This window comes from Neophocaena asiaeorientalis, unplaced genomic scaffold (assembly GCF_003031525.2).
Source record: "Neophocaena asiaeorientalis asiaeorientalis breed wild unplaced genomic scaffold, Neophocaena_asiaeorientalis_V1.1 scaffold1542, whole genome shotgun sequence".
Classification (NCBI taxonomy): domain Eukaryota; kingdom Metazoa; phylum Chordata; class Mammalia; order Artiodactyla; family Phocoenidae; genus Neophocaena; species Neophocaena asiaeorientalis.
The window spans coordinates 8,029-26,058 of NW_020173702.1; the positions used below are offsets into that span (position 1 = coordinate 8,029).

General features: G+C 41.3%; 1 protein-coding gene and 1 long non-coding RNA gene across 2 annotated transcripts; one reads left to right on the top strand and one right to left on the bottom strand.

Moving 5' to 3' along the window:
• Nucleotides 1–4,159: 4,159 nt before the first annotated feature.
• On the bottom strand, nt 4,160–8,827 carry LOC112403215 (uncharacterized). Its single transcript, XR_003003868.1, has 3 exons — nt 8,677–8,827; nt 7,791–7,861; nt 4,160–4,545 (listed from the first exon to the last, which is right to left on the bottom strand). It is a non-coding gene; the product is annotated as an uncharacterized LOC112403215 (long non-coding RNA).
• A 115-nt stretch (nt 8,828–8,942) lies between these two features.
• On the top strand, nt 8,943–16,434 carry LOC112403214 (uncharacterized protein C10orf88-like). Its single transcript, XM_024750580.1, has 5 exons — nt 8,943–9,245; nt 10,007–10,210; nt 11,045–11,117; nt 13,226–13,432; nt 16,357–16,434. The coding sequence occupies exons 1-5, from the start codon at nt 9,082–9,084 to the stop codon at nt 16,402–16,404; spliced, it is 696 nt and encodes a 231-aa protein (XP_024606348.1). The 5' UTR covers nt 8,943–9,081; the 3' UTR covers nt 16,405–16,434.
• Nucleotides 16,435–18,030: the final 1,596 nt, after the last annotated feature.

An 18,030-nucleotide genomic window follows, 5' to 3' on the forward strand; every position in this document is an offset into this window, starting at 1 on the left:
AAAGCAGTTGACTTTTGTATGTTAATCTTGTGTCCTGCAACCTTTCCATAATCACTTATTAGTTCCAGGAGTTTTTGGTTGATTCTTCGGGATTTTCTACATAGACAGTCAGGTCATCAAAGACAGTTTTCTTTCTTCCTTCTCAATCTGTATACTTTTCATTTCCTTTTTCTTATTACATTAGCTAGAGCTTCCAGTATGATGTTGAATAGGAGTGGTGAGACATTCTTGCTTCGCTCCTGATCTTTGTGGGAAAGCATCTTGTTTCTCACCATTAAGTATGATGTTAGCTGTAGGTTTTTTTGTAGATGTTCTTTTTTGAAATTTTATTTATTTATTTTTGGCTGCGTTGGGTCTTCGTTGCTGCCCATGGGCTTTCTTTAGTTGCAGCGAGCGGGGGCTACTCGTTGCGGTGCACGGGCTTCTCACTGTGGTGGCTTCTCTTGTTGCAGAGCACAGGCTCTAGGCACGCAGGCTTCAGTAGTTGTGGCACGTGGGCTCAGTAGTTGTGGCCCACCGGCTTAGTTGCTCTGTGGAATGTGGGATCTTCCTGGACCAGGGCTCGAACCCACGTCCCCTGCATTGGCAGGTGGATTCTTAACCACTGCTCCACCAGGGAAGTCCCTGTAGATGTTCTTTAGCAAGCTGTAGTTCCCCTCTATTCCTAGTTGCTGAGAGGTTTTTTTTTTTTATCATGATGAAAATGTTGGATTTTGTCAAATGCTTTTTCTGCATCTATTGATATGATTGTGACTTTTCTTCTTTAACCTGTTGATATATTACATTAATCAATTTTCAAATGTTCAGCCAGCTTTGCATGCCTAGAATAAACCCCACTTGGTTATGGTGTCTAATCCTTTCTATACATCGCTGGATTTAATTTGCTAATATTTGGTTGAGGATTTTTGCATATGTATTTATGAGAGATATTGGTCGTTGGTGTTTTTTTCTTGTAATATCTTGTAATGTCTGGTTTTGGTATTAGGGTAATGCTGGTCTCATAGAATGAGTTAGGAAGTATTCCCTCGGTTTCTATCTTCTCAGAGATTGAAAAGAACCGCTATAATTTCCTCTTTGAATGTTTGGTAGAATTCACCAGTTACTTTGGATCAGTTATCTTTTTTAACAACCTGTTTTGGAACAAAATGATTTTTTAAAATTTTTATAAAAATTGTTTTATATTCCAGAACATCAAAATGAACTATTATGACTTCAAGTTTAGGTGTCCACTATCTAAAAAGACATGCTTTTCAAGGACAGGTTCAAAAATAAGCATGTGATGTTGGCATAGAGCCATAATTAGAGTACAACCCTGAATTTGTAAAGCTTTCTTCACAGACTTCACTCCCACCTGAGACCCAGAAAAGGACAATCATGTGATGAGATACTTACTGAATATGTGGTCTCCTAAATTAGCAGGGTGCCAGCACGGTAACATTGCATTTAGTACCAGAGACAGAATATTTGAGAGTCTGGGTGGGTGAATTTTTGGGTCAAATAATGGGGCCCAGACCACTTGGGTATGTGAACTATGTCCTGCTTCACATACTCCCTTCTTCCCTCAGCCCCAGGACTGACCACTTTGCTCTAGGGAAGGGAGCTACTCTTGGCTGTACTTCAGTGGAGGAAATACTACACACCTCTGAGAGTGTAAAGGTGTGCCGTAAAACCATTCTCTTCTTGAGAATGATCTTAAGAATGTAGTATCTCCTTATCAAAGAAAGCAAGTGATAACTCACATATATCTAACTCAGAGTTGCTGCCTTTCCTCCAGAATTTATATAGTCAAGTGGCCCATCCTCAAGAGACATCTGTGACCCATTTTCCCTCACATATAAACACATAACGTGAAGGCACACAGGTCACTCCTGTTTAGGATTTATTGTTAAACTTGATTTAAATCACTGTTAGATTGGTTATGTCACATGGGTAGTGTTAGCTGTCATCATCCTGTTTCTTCTGATCCTCCGAAGAGAATGGAGGCTGGTCAGTAATCCTTCCTGCTGGAGCAGTCACTCTGCTTTGAACCTGGGGTGAGACTGCTTGACTGACCTTACTTTGCTGGTTCTCTTCTATCAGTTCTGCCACTCACAGCCACAGGCACTGCATGGGACTCTTGCCTCACCTAGACGACCACATGGGCTATAGGAGGTACCCAGCACCCAGTTCCAGTTTTAGCTTTAGCTAAATCTTCCCATGTTGGGGGTGTTCACTCTGTTCTTCTCATGAGAGCTTTCACTTCGCTGTGAGCCAGCTGCCTGTTCCAAACATGTTAGTTGACCTTAAGGGGAAGTGTATTCGTCTGAGGGAAATTGAGCAGAAAAAGCAAATGTGTGACGACTCTGGGTTTAAGTTTCCGATCTGTATAATGAATGAAGTCCTCTTAAGGGGACTTAGAAAATCTGAGATTCCACCTTCTGACATCCCCAGTATCTTCAGAAGCAGATTTTCTCCTCTGGTTACTTTTAACACTGTTTCCTACCAACTCAGCACTCAAGTTCTTTAATCACTAACAGAAATTGCTAACAGTCTAACTGCCAAAGCCCAGGTTTATTTAAACATAGCAAGAGCCATAAGACCTCATCCCTCACCACTTTTGTCCATCTTCTCTTTTCTTTACTGATCCTTAGAGCTAAGCCTTCTGGAACCCCTTTCTAGTCACAAACAGATTTTTACTATTAAAAAGACCTTGAACTGCTTTACCTGAACCTCAAAATGACTCTGATAGCATGGCATCGTTCACAAACTCTCCAAAATCTCACTTGTAGTTGCTGAGAAGATTAACTAATACGTGTTTACTTTGTGGCCTAGGAGACACTTAGTAAATGCTGGTCTCCTTGGCTGCCACCCGCTTATAGGTCCGTGAAAATGAACTTCCTTACTTTACTCTCCAATGAGGTATTACTCATACCCATTTCAACAACTCCTCCTCTGAAGTTTATGCCAAAGTAAAATTATAAGCTTATTTGCTCCTTTTCTATAATCACCATCAATGTCATTTCCAGTTGAATCATGTCACCAGTCTTATCTTCCTTCTTAGCTTCTTTAAAAAAGCCTAACAAAGATGGCCTAAAGTGTGGGCCAGATACTCAAATGTTACCAAATCTTGAACTAATTTTACAGTATCTAGCGTTTTTCTGATTTCCCAAAGACCACTTTGCTCCTGGTATTGTTAGGATGAAAGCAAAGTAAATGACCTAATATGCTGAAAGTGGGTACTTAGACCCAGAATAATCATCAATCTCACTAACGCTACGAACCACCAAAGTGTCTGAGAAAAGATCAAAGGCACAAGAAGCAGTTCTGCTAAGAAGAATCTGAATGCTACCAACCTCTGGCTCACAGATGAAACAGATGTCAATTCCTTGGTTTCTTAAGCTTCCAAAACAATTGTCACAGAAGAAAGCAATTCCTAGAGATTTCCAACAGAGATTTTCACTGTTTCCTTACTTCCATCATGGTGTCATATGTTTAAAATTATTATAAAGATGTTTAAAACAATCAGCCCCCTCGAAAGCCTAATAAATGAGCCTCGTATTTTAACACTGCAAAAGTTAACCATTCATCGTTCACTTGATATTTGTGTACCAAATACTGCCTTAAATGCTGGGGATTCACACATAAATAAAGACATCGTCTGGTGTTAAAAACAAAGCTCATAATTTATTTGAGGAGAGAAAGTGAGAAAAAATGTGCACAGCACAGAGATAAACGTAACTACAAATTTTAAAAATTTACATTGGCTGTTCACATTACGTTGTATATAAAAGCACAACTCTCAAAGGTAAAACTGGTAAAAAGGATTCTATAGCTTCCCCTTAACCTGCAATCTAATAGTACAACATATCCCTGGAAGGACTTTAATAAACATACCTCAAAATTCTACAATTATACATAAAGACAGGTAATTTTTATAAAAAATACACAATATTCAAAATGAGTTGTGAACATACTATGTAGAATTTTTGCTCAGTTACTTCTTCACAATGTACAAGTGTCACAAAAACATAACAAAAAATAATAAAACACATCCAGGGCTTCCCTGGTGGTGCAGTGGTTGAGAGTCCGCCTGCCGGTGCACGGGACACGGGTTTGTGCCCCGGTCCGGGAGGATCCCACATGCTGCAGAGCGGCTGGGCCCGTGAGCCATGGCCGCTGAGCCTGCGTGTCTGGAGCCTGTGCTCCGCGACGGGAGAGGCCAACAACAGTGAGAGGCCCGTGTACCACAAAAAAAAAATAAAATAAAATAAAAAAATAATAAAACACATCCAATAGTTGATTTAGCTTGGATACTATTTTGTTTCATTATTAACTTACCAAAAGAAGAGTTAGTTCACATAGATCTTAAAACTCTAGGTAAGCAGTCTAAGACCCCAAGAATGCAGGATAAAACAATCCCATGAAATGGGTTCATTATGAAAGTTCTTTTTAAGCCAGGTATTCTGAAGCTGGAGCGGATTTTTCCGTAGATGATACCATGTTATTCATGCTGGTTACTTTTCAAGCCACTCTTTTTTCTGGATTCGTTCACATTAGTGTACATTGCTGTAGATCCAAGCAGAATAAGGTTGTTAATATTTTTTAATGTAGAAGATAAAACCAACTTAAACAAAAGCTCTTTGCAGTTTTCAACAGTTTAAGGATATAAAGAGGTTCTGAAACCCAGAGTGTTTAAGAATCTGTTATAAGGCATGTACAGTTAGCAGTAAAACATGGTTATGTGATTACTACCTACCTTACCCCCAATACCTATATTTGTATCTTTAAAGAAATCTTTTCCCCAATTTTAATCCTTCTCTTTACTAAGACTCTAGGGTAGTGACAGTGGGCACAGACAGTGAAGCAAGAAAAGCATGTAACAGTAGTGCAGGGTTCTTTTTTAAAGCTGCACACACTATCTCCAAATAAAACTCTACTACTTTCCCCACTTATAATTAACTGCTGTTACTAATGGAAGAATGCACAATTCTTCATGTCTTGTTGTTTGTGCCTTATAACAGATTCTTAAACAGGAAAGGATACAGACTAAAATTAGCAAAGCAAAGGCACATGGAGCAGAGTCCAAGAGAAACCAGGTGCAAACATCCAGCAATGATGTGTGACAGCACGAGCAGAGTATTGCCAACCAAGGAAGCTCACCTGAGTCTTGGTGTTCAAGGTTTTTATTGGGGGTCAATCAGGTAGGCATGGAGCATCAATGTGCTGACATTAGTTTCTCAGTCTTTACCCTCTTCAGAGGCCAAACTAAAAGAGTATAGCCCTGGGGGCTTCTCTGATGGTGCAGTGGCTAAGAATCCACCTGCCCAGGCAGGGGACACAGGTTCAAGCCTAGGTCCGGGAAGTTGCCACATGCTGCGGAGCAACTAAGCCCGTGTGCCACAACTACTGAGCCCACGTGCCACAACTACTGAAGCCCATGTGCCCAAGACCCCATGCTTCCCAACAAGAGAAGCCACCACAATGAGAAGCCCACATGCCACAACGAAGAGTAGCCCCCACTTGCTGCAACTAGAGAAAGCCCGTGCCCAGCAACAAAGACCCAAAGCAGCCAAAAATAAGTAAATAAATTTATATTTAAAAAAAAAGAGTATAGCCCTCACCACACATCACGCTGTTAGCACAACCTAGCTGGTGGGGCTGAGGCCCATAGTTAAAAAGACAATTTTATTAAGCAGATATTCCAGCAGCTTAGAGAATAAGACAGGAGTTGGTCAGGAACCAGGTCTTTCTTTGGAATGTAGGCAAGTTTTGACCATCCCACGCTTCACAAGTTAACCCTTTACTACAAAAACAGCTTTAGGATAAGAAGGTGCCACACAGGTGATAATCATGGATGTAGGCAGATTTAGCTACACATCAAGAGCTTCCCCATAATTTCTACATGTCTTCAGAAAGGCTGAAGCCAGGCTGTACTGAAAACTGTATACAGTCCAGCAATGTTGGACTAACCAGGACAGAGGTTATAAATGATGTGGCGGTGGCGAGCAGCTATAAATGAAGTTGGGGAAAAAGGGGTAGGAAGGTTACTCTTTCTTTCCCGCTTCTAACTTAATTGCAGGTCCAGCATTGAGGCAGGGTGAGAAGAAGGAACTCCAGGCAACCATAGGGCCTGCAGGGACCAGAAATAACAGGAAGGGCGGAGAAGAGGTACAACTCAAGTGGTACCAGCTGGGAGGAAAGTTAAGTTCCTATAACCACCTTGCTGGGAAGTATACTCCTGGGTAAAAGGCAGGGCAAATACAGTAAGAACTCACTCTACTTAAAATTAAGATGGTCAATACCTCAACCGTCATATTACTAAATGAATGGGCCCAAGAAAATTAATACCACAAGTCACTTCTTTCTAAAATGTACCTTTCAAATATGCATTGGTTCATATTCTGAAAACAGATTGGAAATATGCCTCTAAAGAGCATATTGAGTTCTTACACATTAAGCTGTAATAAACTTTAAAATAAGTGAGTGAAAGAATTGCATAGTACATGCTAGTGATATTGGTGGTAAGTTTCCAACATCTATTTTATGATTTATTTCAAGGGGAAAAATAGGGCCAAAAAATCAGTTGCAATTCATGATGAGAGCAATTTATCGTATAAGAGTGAGGTCAGTTCTGAACAACCACCACCCTGGCTGTGAAGAAAAAAGCATAAGCTTGAATTTACTATTTTTGCCTTTTTCTGCATCTCTTATTTTGTGATAAAGCTGCCAGCCAACTCTCACCAATCTATCAATTCCATACAACAAACCTGTACTCAGCCCCTTTACCAGGCATAAAATAATTACTAACCTCAGCAAGCCTACATGGTAGGGAACACAAATATGTAAACTGATAAAGTCGGAAACCATAAGAGAATCATAGTACCTGACAAAGATTCTTGCCTGGCCAAACTTTATTCAGGCTCCTGAACCTTCTCCTAGGCTCATCTGGGCATTTCCTTGTAAAATCTAGTTTTAGCAAGAACACTGCTAAGTCAATTTAGTCAACTTATTTTAATTCCAAATCCCCCATCCTCCATATCTGACCACCCTTGATAGCTAATCAGGTTCCTCATCTTCCATCATCCCCTGGGTGATGTCTAATAACCCTGGCCTCTCACCAGCAAGAATTCTGTTAGGTTCAGGCACAATCATCTTGACCCTTGAGGTTTCTCATTAGTAATTTTCTATCCACTGACCTCCCTACCCTGCTCCTTGGCTTTAAATTCTCACTTGTCCATGCTGTGTTCAGAATTGATCCTGGTCCTACACTGAGGTCTTTTCCCCTATTATATAGTTCTGAATAAAATCTGCTTTTACTGTCCAGTTTGGGTTTTTCTTTGACATAAATTAAAAGTATAAGAGTAGTACAGAGGAATGGGTTTAATTCTATAGCAGAGTGGGGATCTGCTTCATTTTGAACGATGCACAGGATTTTCCCCGTTCCAAAAGAACAGGCGTTCCAGAGGGAAATGGCTGTGCAAAGGTGGGGGAGATGGGAGGGCAGGGAGGCAGGTGGGAGCAGCAAGCACCGGAAGGAGAAGAGGGCAGTGCAGAGGATGGAGTGGAAGTGGTTGAGAACGAAGGCTGATGACAGTAAAGAAGCTCCCGGAACTGTTCAAATGAAAGCTAGTGCTTGAAAACAGAAGAAGCAGAGATGAAGAAAGATAGAACAGGTTTCCCCTAAGAAAACCAAGATTTGGTGATTTACTGGCTGTGCGGAAAAAAAAGGGGAGACAATAGGAGTGTAGTTTCCTGACTCTTGGTCCTTCAGCCTTATTCAAGAAAGTCAAAGTCCAGGTGATAGTACTGACCTGGCTCCTTAAAGTGGAGATGGGTGTTTCTGATAAAGAGCCTATTTTCTTTGGGCTGTCCAAAGCTGGTCCTATGAATTAAAGTTAATATATAGGAAGCAGGAACTATAAGACAAAAATACTGATGTAGACAACCGAGAATGCATCGGCAGTATTAAAACACCTTTGCAAATTAGGCCCTTTACACTCAAGGCCTTTGGAACTCTGACATTCCACTTTTCTATATTCTAACTCCCTTTTTTCTTTCAAAAGGTGGAAAACTCACCTGCACAGGCCTCTTCAGGAAGGGGACAGATAGTGGTGGTGGGGAGGGACCATCTACCTTCCTATCCAGGGGGCATCTGGGAAGAGCCACCCGCTCCCACTTCCCCGGATCCAAAGCTTCAGGGTCTTTCAGCTCCAGCTCGCATTCTGCTCCACCGCAGACCCGAGGCCGCCGTCCTGCTCGCTCTTCCCGGGGCCGGGAGAGCAGACCCCAACCCCCTTCGGGCCCAGGCCTTTCTCCACCTTCCACCCAGCCCGGGGGACACGAGGGCGGCCCGGGCCACCTGACACGGCGAAGCGCCAGGGCCACAGACCTTCCTCAGACGCCACCCGCCCTGGCCCCACACCAAGGGCGACACCGTCCCAACCTCCTCCTCAGCTAAAGCCGAACGACCGGCACCCACCTGACACCCTCGGAGGAGAGAGCGCGTGTGCGGAGCGGGCTGAGGACTTTCTGAAAAGGCGACGCCACTGCCCGGCCGCCGCGTCCCCAGCCCCCCGCACCCCACCGCAGTCCGCGGAAAGGCTCGGCAGTCCGCGGAAAGGCTCGGCGTCCGCGACACAGACAGCAAGGGTCGGGACGAGGTCCTTCAGGTCTCGAGAGCCACGACATCACACCTACCTCACGACGTACTCTCCTCACCGGACCGACCCTGCGGGTAGGTCCAGACACCGGCATCCACACGACATCTCCGGGGCCAACGTCAAACCATCACTGGGTTCCCACGCTAACCGCATGGCGCCTGCGCACAGCCCAGCAGCTGGACCAGGCTGTCAGTGCGCATGCGCCTGACTACAGCTCTCCCGCACCCCGCCGCAGATTTTGCATCATCTGCCCAAACGGGCCGTCGCGCGCATGCGCGTTTACGGTAGCTGGTCTCTCCCCACCCCGGCGAGAAGCTGCGGCTCTGGGGTTTGCAGCCGGACGAGGGGGAAGTCGCTCCGTTCCTTTACAGTCCCTCAGTCTGGCGGAAATTAAAGAGCTGTAAGAGAGGTTCCGGAGCTGGCCTGGCGTGTAGGTGGCCAGATGGAGACCGAGACCGCACACCCGCCACTGACCCGCCCTCCGCCGCTGGCCTCTTCCTGGGATGCCGCGTGCGGAGCCCTGGCCCAGAGTCTCCATCTCACCCGGTCTGATCTCGGCGCCCGGGACGCCGACTGGGAGGAGCTGCTGGCGCCGCCTGCCACCGGGTGCGCCGGGCCGGCGGGGACTGGGATTGTGCTCGGTGCCAGCCACGCTCCTGGGGGAGCCTGGAGGGGAGGCGGGGGCCGTGAGGGGAGAGGGTTTGGGCCCGGAGCCGAGCCGGTGACGGGTCTGTGCGGGCGGCGAGGGCGAGGGGGCAGGTCCCGGGTGGCGGGCCCGCGGGAAAGAGGAGGCGACTCTGGCGTGGGCGTCGGGCGCAGGGGACGGGGGGCAGGTGACCTGAAGACTCGGCGTTTCACCCCCTTCCCCCTTGCGTCCGTCACGTCGGCTCCTGAGGCCCCCTGTCGGGATCAGAACCGCCTTTCTGTCCCGAAACAAAAATCTCCTGTCCACCAAAAGAGGCATTAAAAAAAAATCCAGATGTCGAAAATCTTCCTCAGCTTAGTTTTGAAAATGGCACACTTTGGTCCTTTATTCCATTCTGCACTCCGCCCCACCCCCACTTCTGAACTGTTTTTTAATTTACACTAGCTGCCCAGTACATATATTTCATTAACTGGACAGGCAATTATAGGAGGTCGCTTAGAATGTATTACAGAAGTCAAGGGAAAAGAGAGTGGAGAGCCCTCACCTCTAAAGCATCATTTCCTTGAAAATTCTGTATTGAGCATTTCGTCAGTGCTTTGCAAGGCGCTTGGACTCCAAATGCAAATGTAAATGAATAGGATAACATGTCAACCCCTGTGGCCCATTAAGTGGGAATGACAGTGTTCAGAGAACTGTATAATATTCTTCATTTTCTTTTCAGCCAGGATCTGGTGATTTTGAAAAGGAACGTGAACAGCCAAGATGAAAACCCCTGCTTCCTTTACCTGAGATGTGACCCTCCTGGAGGTGAAGAAATCGTTTCTATTGGCATTTTAAGTTCAGCAAGAAATATGGAAGTATACTCAGGAGAGGAGTACTGTGGAACCAGTAGGGGCAAGAATGTTTGTAATGTTCTGGATAACAGGTTTGTGACGTATGCATGTGGAAGTGTTCTTCTGAAGTAGTGTTTTATTTTCTTGAGCTTTTGTGAAATTTATTGATTCTCTGACATTGTATCTGACATTGGTGCCAGATACTAGGGGAGAGAAGATAAAAACATACCAGCAGACATAAATGTTTAGACCTTTAGGGATCTTAAAGACAGTCTAGATCAGCCTAGTTGTTTTTATAAATGTGAAAATTGAAGCTAGTGGAAGAGAGTACTTGGTAAAAGATCATAGCTAGTTAGTGGAAGACTATGATCAGATGAAGTTCTGGTAAGTGTTTCTTGTCTGTTTTCTTTAACTCACAGCGATCTGTTTTCCAAAAATTAAGTTGTCTATCAGTCTGGAACTTTGAACATTTTCCTGTAGGAAACTCTTTACACATAGTGCGTGAGCCCAACACTGTGCCATACCCGTATAGTTATTTAACCCATTTTTATACTTCTTGATTTTTTTTTCTGATTTCTTACAAAGATTCTGACCTAATCTCTCCTTAATATGAATCAAAATACGAAGTGTTTTATATACCGTGCATGTTGGACATAATGGGTATGTTATTGAGCTTTACAGTGTGCTCTGTGCCACGTAAGTATACATTTGATATCTAATTTCATTTTCTTATACAGCTAGTAAGTGGCAGATGTTTTCTTTGTAGTCAGTGCACTTCAGTAGGAAGTCCCAGCTATTTATGCCTCACCAGGAAAACTGAATCCAAGGATTTAAATATTGTCCTGGAAACTTTTAATTTTAAATGTAACCGTTAAAAGTGATAATATGTGAATTTTTTTAATAAATTATATCTTTTTTATTTTTAGTGAACATGAAAAGATTATTTTGTACAAAAAATATCTAAAATTGGAGTCTTCCACACATGCTTGTAAAATAAAGGTAAGTCATTGCTAAATTTTAACTAATTTGAAAACTACAGTTATTTTTCTACTATATATACTTATTATCTGTAGGTTTGGTAATGTAGTTAGTCCAACTTGGTCCCTGGTTTTAGTTCAGAAATACTTAGTAAACATGTAAAAAGAAATTCTTTTCTAAATAATTGTCTACCTCTTTCAAAATTTGAACATTTATTATTTACAGCAATGTCATTACATGTACGATTGATAATACAGTGGTATTGTACTTTTAAGCCTTGAAAAACTGTGATAAAAAATATTTTTAAATCGAGGTATAGTTTATTTACAATAATACATACGTTTAAAAGATTTTTTGTCTTTATATAAAACTTAGGTGCCAAAAAAAAAGCACAAGCAGTTTTGGTCCCAAAATATGGAGAAAGATAGAATATAGTTAGAGAAGTTTCGGACAAGGGCACCACAAAGTTAAAGGGATTTGGACTGCTGTCTTCAGCATGAAAAATATTGTTAAGGTGAACTTTCCTGATGTTATCAGATCTAGGGAAAGGGTACGGAGCTGGAAATCATAAGCCCTGACTATTAAGTGAGCTCTTTTGCTGACTAGCAGAATAACCTTGGGCAAGTTTCTTCACCTGTTTGGACCTACTTCATGGGTAATATTAGGGGACTAAGGAAAATAAATCTTGGATTATTTTTATCTCTAAAATTCTATGCTGATTATTACTTACAGAAGAGCACAGAACTGATTATCCCAAGATGTTGTTTTAGGTGTATATACTAATAGCTTCTGAAGTCATTTAAATAAGGTGATTCATTCATCCAACAAATACTGGAGTGCCTATTGATGCCAGATACTGTACTTGGCATTCAGGAATTGGCAGTTATGAAATATATTGGAATGGAGCCCTCACATTGCTAATATTATAGTGGGCAAGACAGATAATAGGTTGACTCAGTGTGTAAAATAGGTACTACATTCGCTAGTGAGAAGGGCTTGGGGGTTAAAAAGCAGAACAGGGATAATATGGAGGTTGGAATGTGGGTGTTTACATTTCATGAGGTATTTACTTACTTGTTGATGACAGTCACATCTTTGGTGCCACACTGAGTTTTTAGATCATGGGTCTGTGTTCGCCTGTGTCTTTGTGTGATATATGGGTTTGTTATGTCTGTGAAGGTGAATGGTATTTGAAACTGTGCTGTGGAAGTACCAGGGAGTAAAAGAGTGTTTCATTTAGGGAAATCCTTGGGTTTGTATGAAGGCTTCTTCTGGGCCAATAGTATATGTAAGTTAAAAGTAATAGTAACTGATGCATATGTTTGAGCACTTACTCAATGATATATACTGGAAATGTTAACACATAATCCTCATAACAACCATGTGAACTCATGTTACTCCTGACTCAAGTTTGGCATTTGCCCGTGGTCACCCGGGCAGAGCCATCACTGAACACAGGTCTCTCTGATTCTAAATGCTGTGTTTGTTCCACTTTGCTGCTTTGTTGTCCTGCACCAAACATGAAATGTCTTTTGGTTTAGAAGCATGGACAACGTGAAGAAGCATAAAGTATTGGAAAAGCTACTGGGATAGAAGCCAGATGAGCTAGGGTCAAAGCTTGACCTTTATTTACTCTTTCCACAAGTTAGAAAATCATCGTGAACTCATCTTTTCTATACGTAAACCATTGCGCTCTCTTAAGTCATCTGGACTTTCTCTTAGAATTCCTTTAGAATTCATTTTAAGTTCTAAAATACTGACTTATGTTTAGTATTTCAGCAAATACTTGCATGGGTTTCTAGAGAGTCTTATTTTGTATTAAATAGTATTATAGCAAGTTTCAGTATGTTAAGGTTTCAGATTGGTATAGTTTATCCTTAATTCCTTAAATTATTAAGTAAAACATTATTTACACTTAATTTTTTAGTTGCAGTAAGACTTTTTAAATTCATGTAGTACTTTTTAGCCTTTTTCTGACTATGACTAGAGAAAACTTAAAAATGTACTTGAAGTTAATTTTCAGATTCTTGAATGCTTCAGTCTTACCGCAGTATTAACAAGAAGTGACCTTAAATCATGATTGTTTTTATTAGCATTATTAATTTTCCTGAACTTTTGTATTATAATAGCTGCTCTCCTTTGGTGAAAAGCAGTGTGTGTTCATCAGTAAAGTTGTGGTACACATGAGGCCACTTTCAGCAAATTCTTCAGCAGGCTGTCCTGCTCTAGGATCAAGGATAGACCTGGAGAGGGTCCAAACCATCATGGAGTCCATGGGGTCAAAGTTGTCACCTGGAGCTCAGCAACTGATGAATATGGTTAGATTCCAACAGCAGGTGAGTAGAAATGGATTTCTTTCCAAATACCATTAACATTCTTTAAACAATGGATTCTTACAAAGACTTGTGGTGACATAAATTTTTTCCTTTCAACTTTTATTATTTTTTTTAACAATTTATTTTGGTTCAGAATTCTTTTTTTTTTTTTAGTTTTTAAATTTTGTATTTTTTTAAATAAGTTATTTAATTAATTAATTGTGGCTGTGTTGGGTCTTCGTTAGTGTGCGTGGGCTTTCTCTAGTTGCAGCAAGCACGGGCCACTCTTTATTGCGGTGCTCAGCCTCTCATTGTGGTGGCCTCTCTTGTTGCAGAGTGCGGGCTCTAGGCGTGGGGGCTTCAGTAGTTGTGGCATGCGGGCTCAATAGTTGTGGTTTGTGGGCTGTAGAGTGTAGGCTCAGTAGTTCTGGCACAAGGGCTTAGTTGCTCCGTGGCATGTGGGATCTTCCCGGACCAGAGCTTGAACCTGTGTCCCTAGCATCGGCAGGCGGATTCTTAACCACTGCACCACTAGGGAAGTCCCTCAACTTTTATTATTGATTTGACTGTTACCTTTACTGACTTAGGTAAAAATAGCATCTTGCAAAAAAAAAGTGTTTTTGGTACAGACTTCACAGTTTTCTATGAATTCTCTTTGCTCATTCATTCAGCAAGCATTTATTAAGCTCCTTCTTGAAGTATAAGACACTGTTTTGGTTAACTTTCGAAGATTCAAAGATCAGCCTGTCTTTAAGGATCTTTATTTGTAGTCTTATTAGGAGAGTCAGGGTATCTAAGTGGGGAATGATGAGGAATGCTAAGAGAGGCTTATTAAAGGAAGTAGCGTTTTGTCTAGGCCTTTAAAGAGGTAGAGTGGGATTAGGCAAGTAAACTTGGAGGGATGCAACTTAAGAGGTAGAGAACAGTATGGATTAAATCTTCAGTGCTAGAGGAATAGGATGTAGCTAGGAAATGAATACAAGTTCATTTCTCTGGAGTGAATAAGTGAGAGGGGAAGTTTCAGGTAGACTGGGGCTGGATCTTAGAGGATTTTGAATGATGTTATAGAGTTTGTGGGTGTTTTTTAGCTCTGTTTTAATAAATTTAATCCGCTATTATGTGTAAGATGAGTCAGTAGGAAAGATGCGTCAACAGAAAGTGAGGCTACAGGAAGGAAAGCAGCTCTGTGTTATTTCCATCATCCAGAGGACAGTTAATGAGAGTCTGAACTTGGAAGGAGTAACCTGATGCTGGATTGTGAGATGCTACAACAGTGGGGCCATTGGGACTTGACAACTAACTTAAGATGGGTTCTGTGGGAGAAAAACAGAATCAAACGTGAAACTAAAGTTTTGAAAATGGTGTTACCATAATATACATGGAACCCAAGGGGGGAAGCGACTTGGGGGAAAGGAGTTTAATTTGGGAGTGTTGAGTTTTAGATGTGAATAACACATGGCCTGGGATGATGATGTGAGGCTATGGAAACACAGGTGGGGCTGGTGGAGTGGAGGGAGGTTTGGGAGGAGCATGCCTAGTAGATGATGGGGAAGGGGGTGAGGGGAGAGACCGGAGCCAGGAAGGAAGACGCTGGGAGAGTAGGTGCGTTTGCTAAGAATACGGGGAGAGGAAAAGGGAACCAGGAGAGCAGGACACAGCAGTGCTTAAGAGTCGCAAGAGATCTGATGTCAGGAGACCTGAATTCAAAGCTCTTAGTTCTGTGTTATTTGGCATCGCTTCCTCTTTTTGAGGATAAATTTCTTCGTGTTTACAATCTAAACGATAATACTGGTAAGATCATAGGATGAAAGTTAAAACCAATAATATGAGTTTAAAAACTTAATTGTAAGAGGGCTCTCCCAACTCTCATCCTATTCCCAAGCTTGGTGTGTGTCCTTGTCGCATTTTCTATCATATAGAAACACAAGTCCTCCAACCAACAGCACGTGTGTTGTAACACCCCAACACACGTGCTAAATCATTATCTATGGGGACATTTGGGAAACCCCCTGGGGAAGAAAGAAGGTGATCCTGTTAAATCGTCTTTTAAACATGCTAATAAAAGTCTTCTTTCTCGTGGGGAGGCTATATTTATGAATGATTCTCACAGGATATACCTGGTTCTCTAGGATTGCTTTTGTCCACAAACAAGGAATCCATGGGACGTCTTCCTGGAAAGTGTCATATAAGCTCTGTAACTATCTGTTGAGTATAAAGTAGGGATGTTTCATGATCAGAACCTCTCCTTCTATGGAAGGGGTGTAAACCCACACTGTTTGGAACCTTCATATGTTAATTGGGGCAGGGCCTGTCCTGATGAGGAAAGAAAGGACCTGGGGAGCAGCTTTCTAGACTCCCTGCTTCACCTTTGCCTTGTGGTTCCTTGTTTCCTGGAAAGTTTCTTAAAGTGATTTCTTATTTCCTTGTGTTTGAAGTTCACATGTGCTGACTTTCATTTGTTTTTGCTTTAGCAATTTAGAATAATTGAGTAGGAATTCTGAATCAAAGTGCCTGGCATAGTTGTCATTTAATGTTATCTGAGGGAAAGCTGTGCCCCATTTTCTCAACAAAAATATATTCAGTTATTCAAGGTTTTCACTGTTTACCTTTTTCATCTTAAAAAAGTAAAAAGATCTTTTTTCTTGCATTTTCAAGGTGATACTTGTTCAAATTCTTTATAATTAAAAAAGTTAAAGACAGTGTCTTGAGAAATCCTACAAGATGTTCAGAGATAAACAGTTTTTCAAAAATCCGGGGGTCTATGTGTACATATATGAAATTAAGTATACACATGGACAAGTATGTGGACACAGTTCTACATAAATGTTTTCATGTTTTTTTAGGCTGCTCTGTAATTTTTTTTTTCACATAAAATATGACACGGACCCTAAACAGTAAGTACGTATGAATTATTTTATACATATTCTTCTGCCTACTTTTAAAAGGGTTTGAGGTGCCTTGCAAGACAACATACGACAGCTCAAGAAAATTAAGAATTGAATAAAGTCAAACAAAAGGAGCAGAAGAATAGTCATCAGCAACTAAGGTTGGGTCACTTACTGCACTGCCATTGAGATTAACCTGTGAATTCCTTAACATTTAATTCAAAGTGAAAAATAATCACTGTGAGAGCTTTTATCTGAGAAAACTATGACTAATTTTTATAATCAGTGAATTTATTATAATAAAATATTACTGTATATCAAAATAGAAAAACTCATAAAGCATATGTCTTAATTGCATTTGGATTTTTAAATTATAATTTCTGCCAAATTAATTTTCGTGTACGATTTTGACATTGATTCCATTATTTATGTGATTGCTGTTTTGTAGAATTTTCAATTTTCTATCATAAAGTTTTTTTGCAGTACCAGAATTTTGCCACTACCAAAAATATTTGAGTTTTTCCTTTATGACTGAGCAAAGCCCCTTTTCACCTAAGGAGAGTTGTCTAATTTTTACATTTTGTAAATATAGTTGTATGTAATCCTCGTTTTTAGGAATAATTTCAGATTTTTTCAAAACTTGCATTCAATAGAAGAAGGTAAGATTTCTTTATAAAGAGAGTTTCTCCAACAGGCAGTTCAGTAGAAGTTCCGTGGGACCTTTGTTGTTCCCACCCTACCAACGACCCTGCTCCCGTCATTCCCCTATCCTGCTATATTTTCCCTAAAGTATTTATCACCATCTCTATTCACAGGATGTATTGTCTTTCTTTCTTTTTTTCTTTGTTGTTTGTCTCTCCCTGCTCCCTAGATTGTAGTGTCCACAGATCAGCAATTTTCATTTGTTTTGTTCACTGGCTTATTACCAGTGACTGAGACAGTACCTAACACAGAGTAGATTTGTGGTGAATATTTGTTGAATGAATGAGTTTGGGGCTGGCTTAATCCAAGAATCATTTTTTAGAATATCCAGAAAATATACGGACTGAGGGTCTTCACCTAATCTTGTGTAATTTTCTCAGTCTCTCTCACTAGATACTGAGCAACATTAAGTATGAGATGATATCCCCTATAAGAATCCCTAGTAGAGTTCTGTGTTTAGAATTTAGGATGGAGGTGTATAACTTAACAGTTAGATAGGCTAGAGGTACTTTTGCTTTTCTCTTGTGGAAAAATCGAAGAGCATAGCAAGAACATGGCCCTGTGTAGGAGACAGTGTAACCTGCTCTCAAAGGTGAGCCTGAGTCTTCTCAGGAAATAATATAGCATAGCCGGTTGAGTTGAGGCCACAAAACATAATCATTACCCTACAAATTATTAAGGCAGACTTAGCCAAAAGGTAGGTCATTTTAGTCATTGAAAATGTCACAGAAGTACTCATATAACATCATACTTTAAATATGTAACTATCTGGTCTGTCTTCCAGTGAAAATAAGTTGCATATCCTTAGGTTGGCTTACCATATGTGACGCTGGGCAGATGATTTTTTTTTCCTGTGTATTTTTTTCTCTTTTAACATCTTTATTGGAGTATAATTGCTTTACAATGGTGTGTTAGTTTCTGCTTTATAACAGTGTGAATCAGCTATACATATACATATATACCCATATCTCCTCCCTGTTGCGCCTCCCTCCCGCCCTCCCTATCCCTCCCTTCTAGCTGGTCACAAAGCAC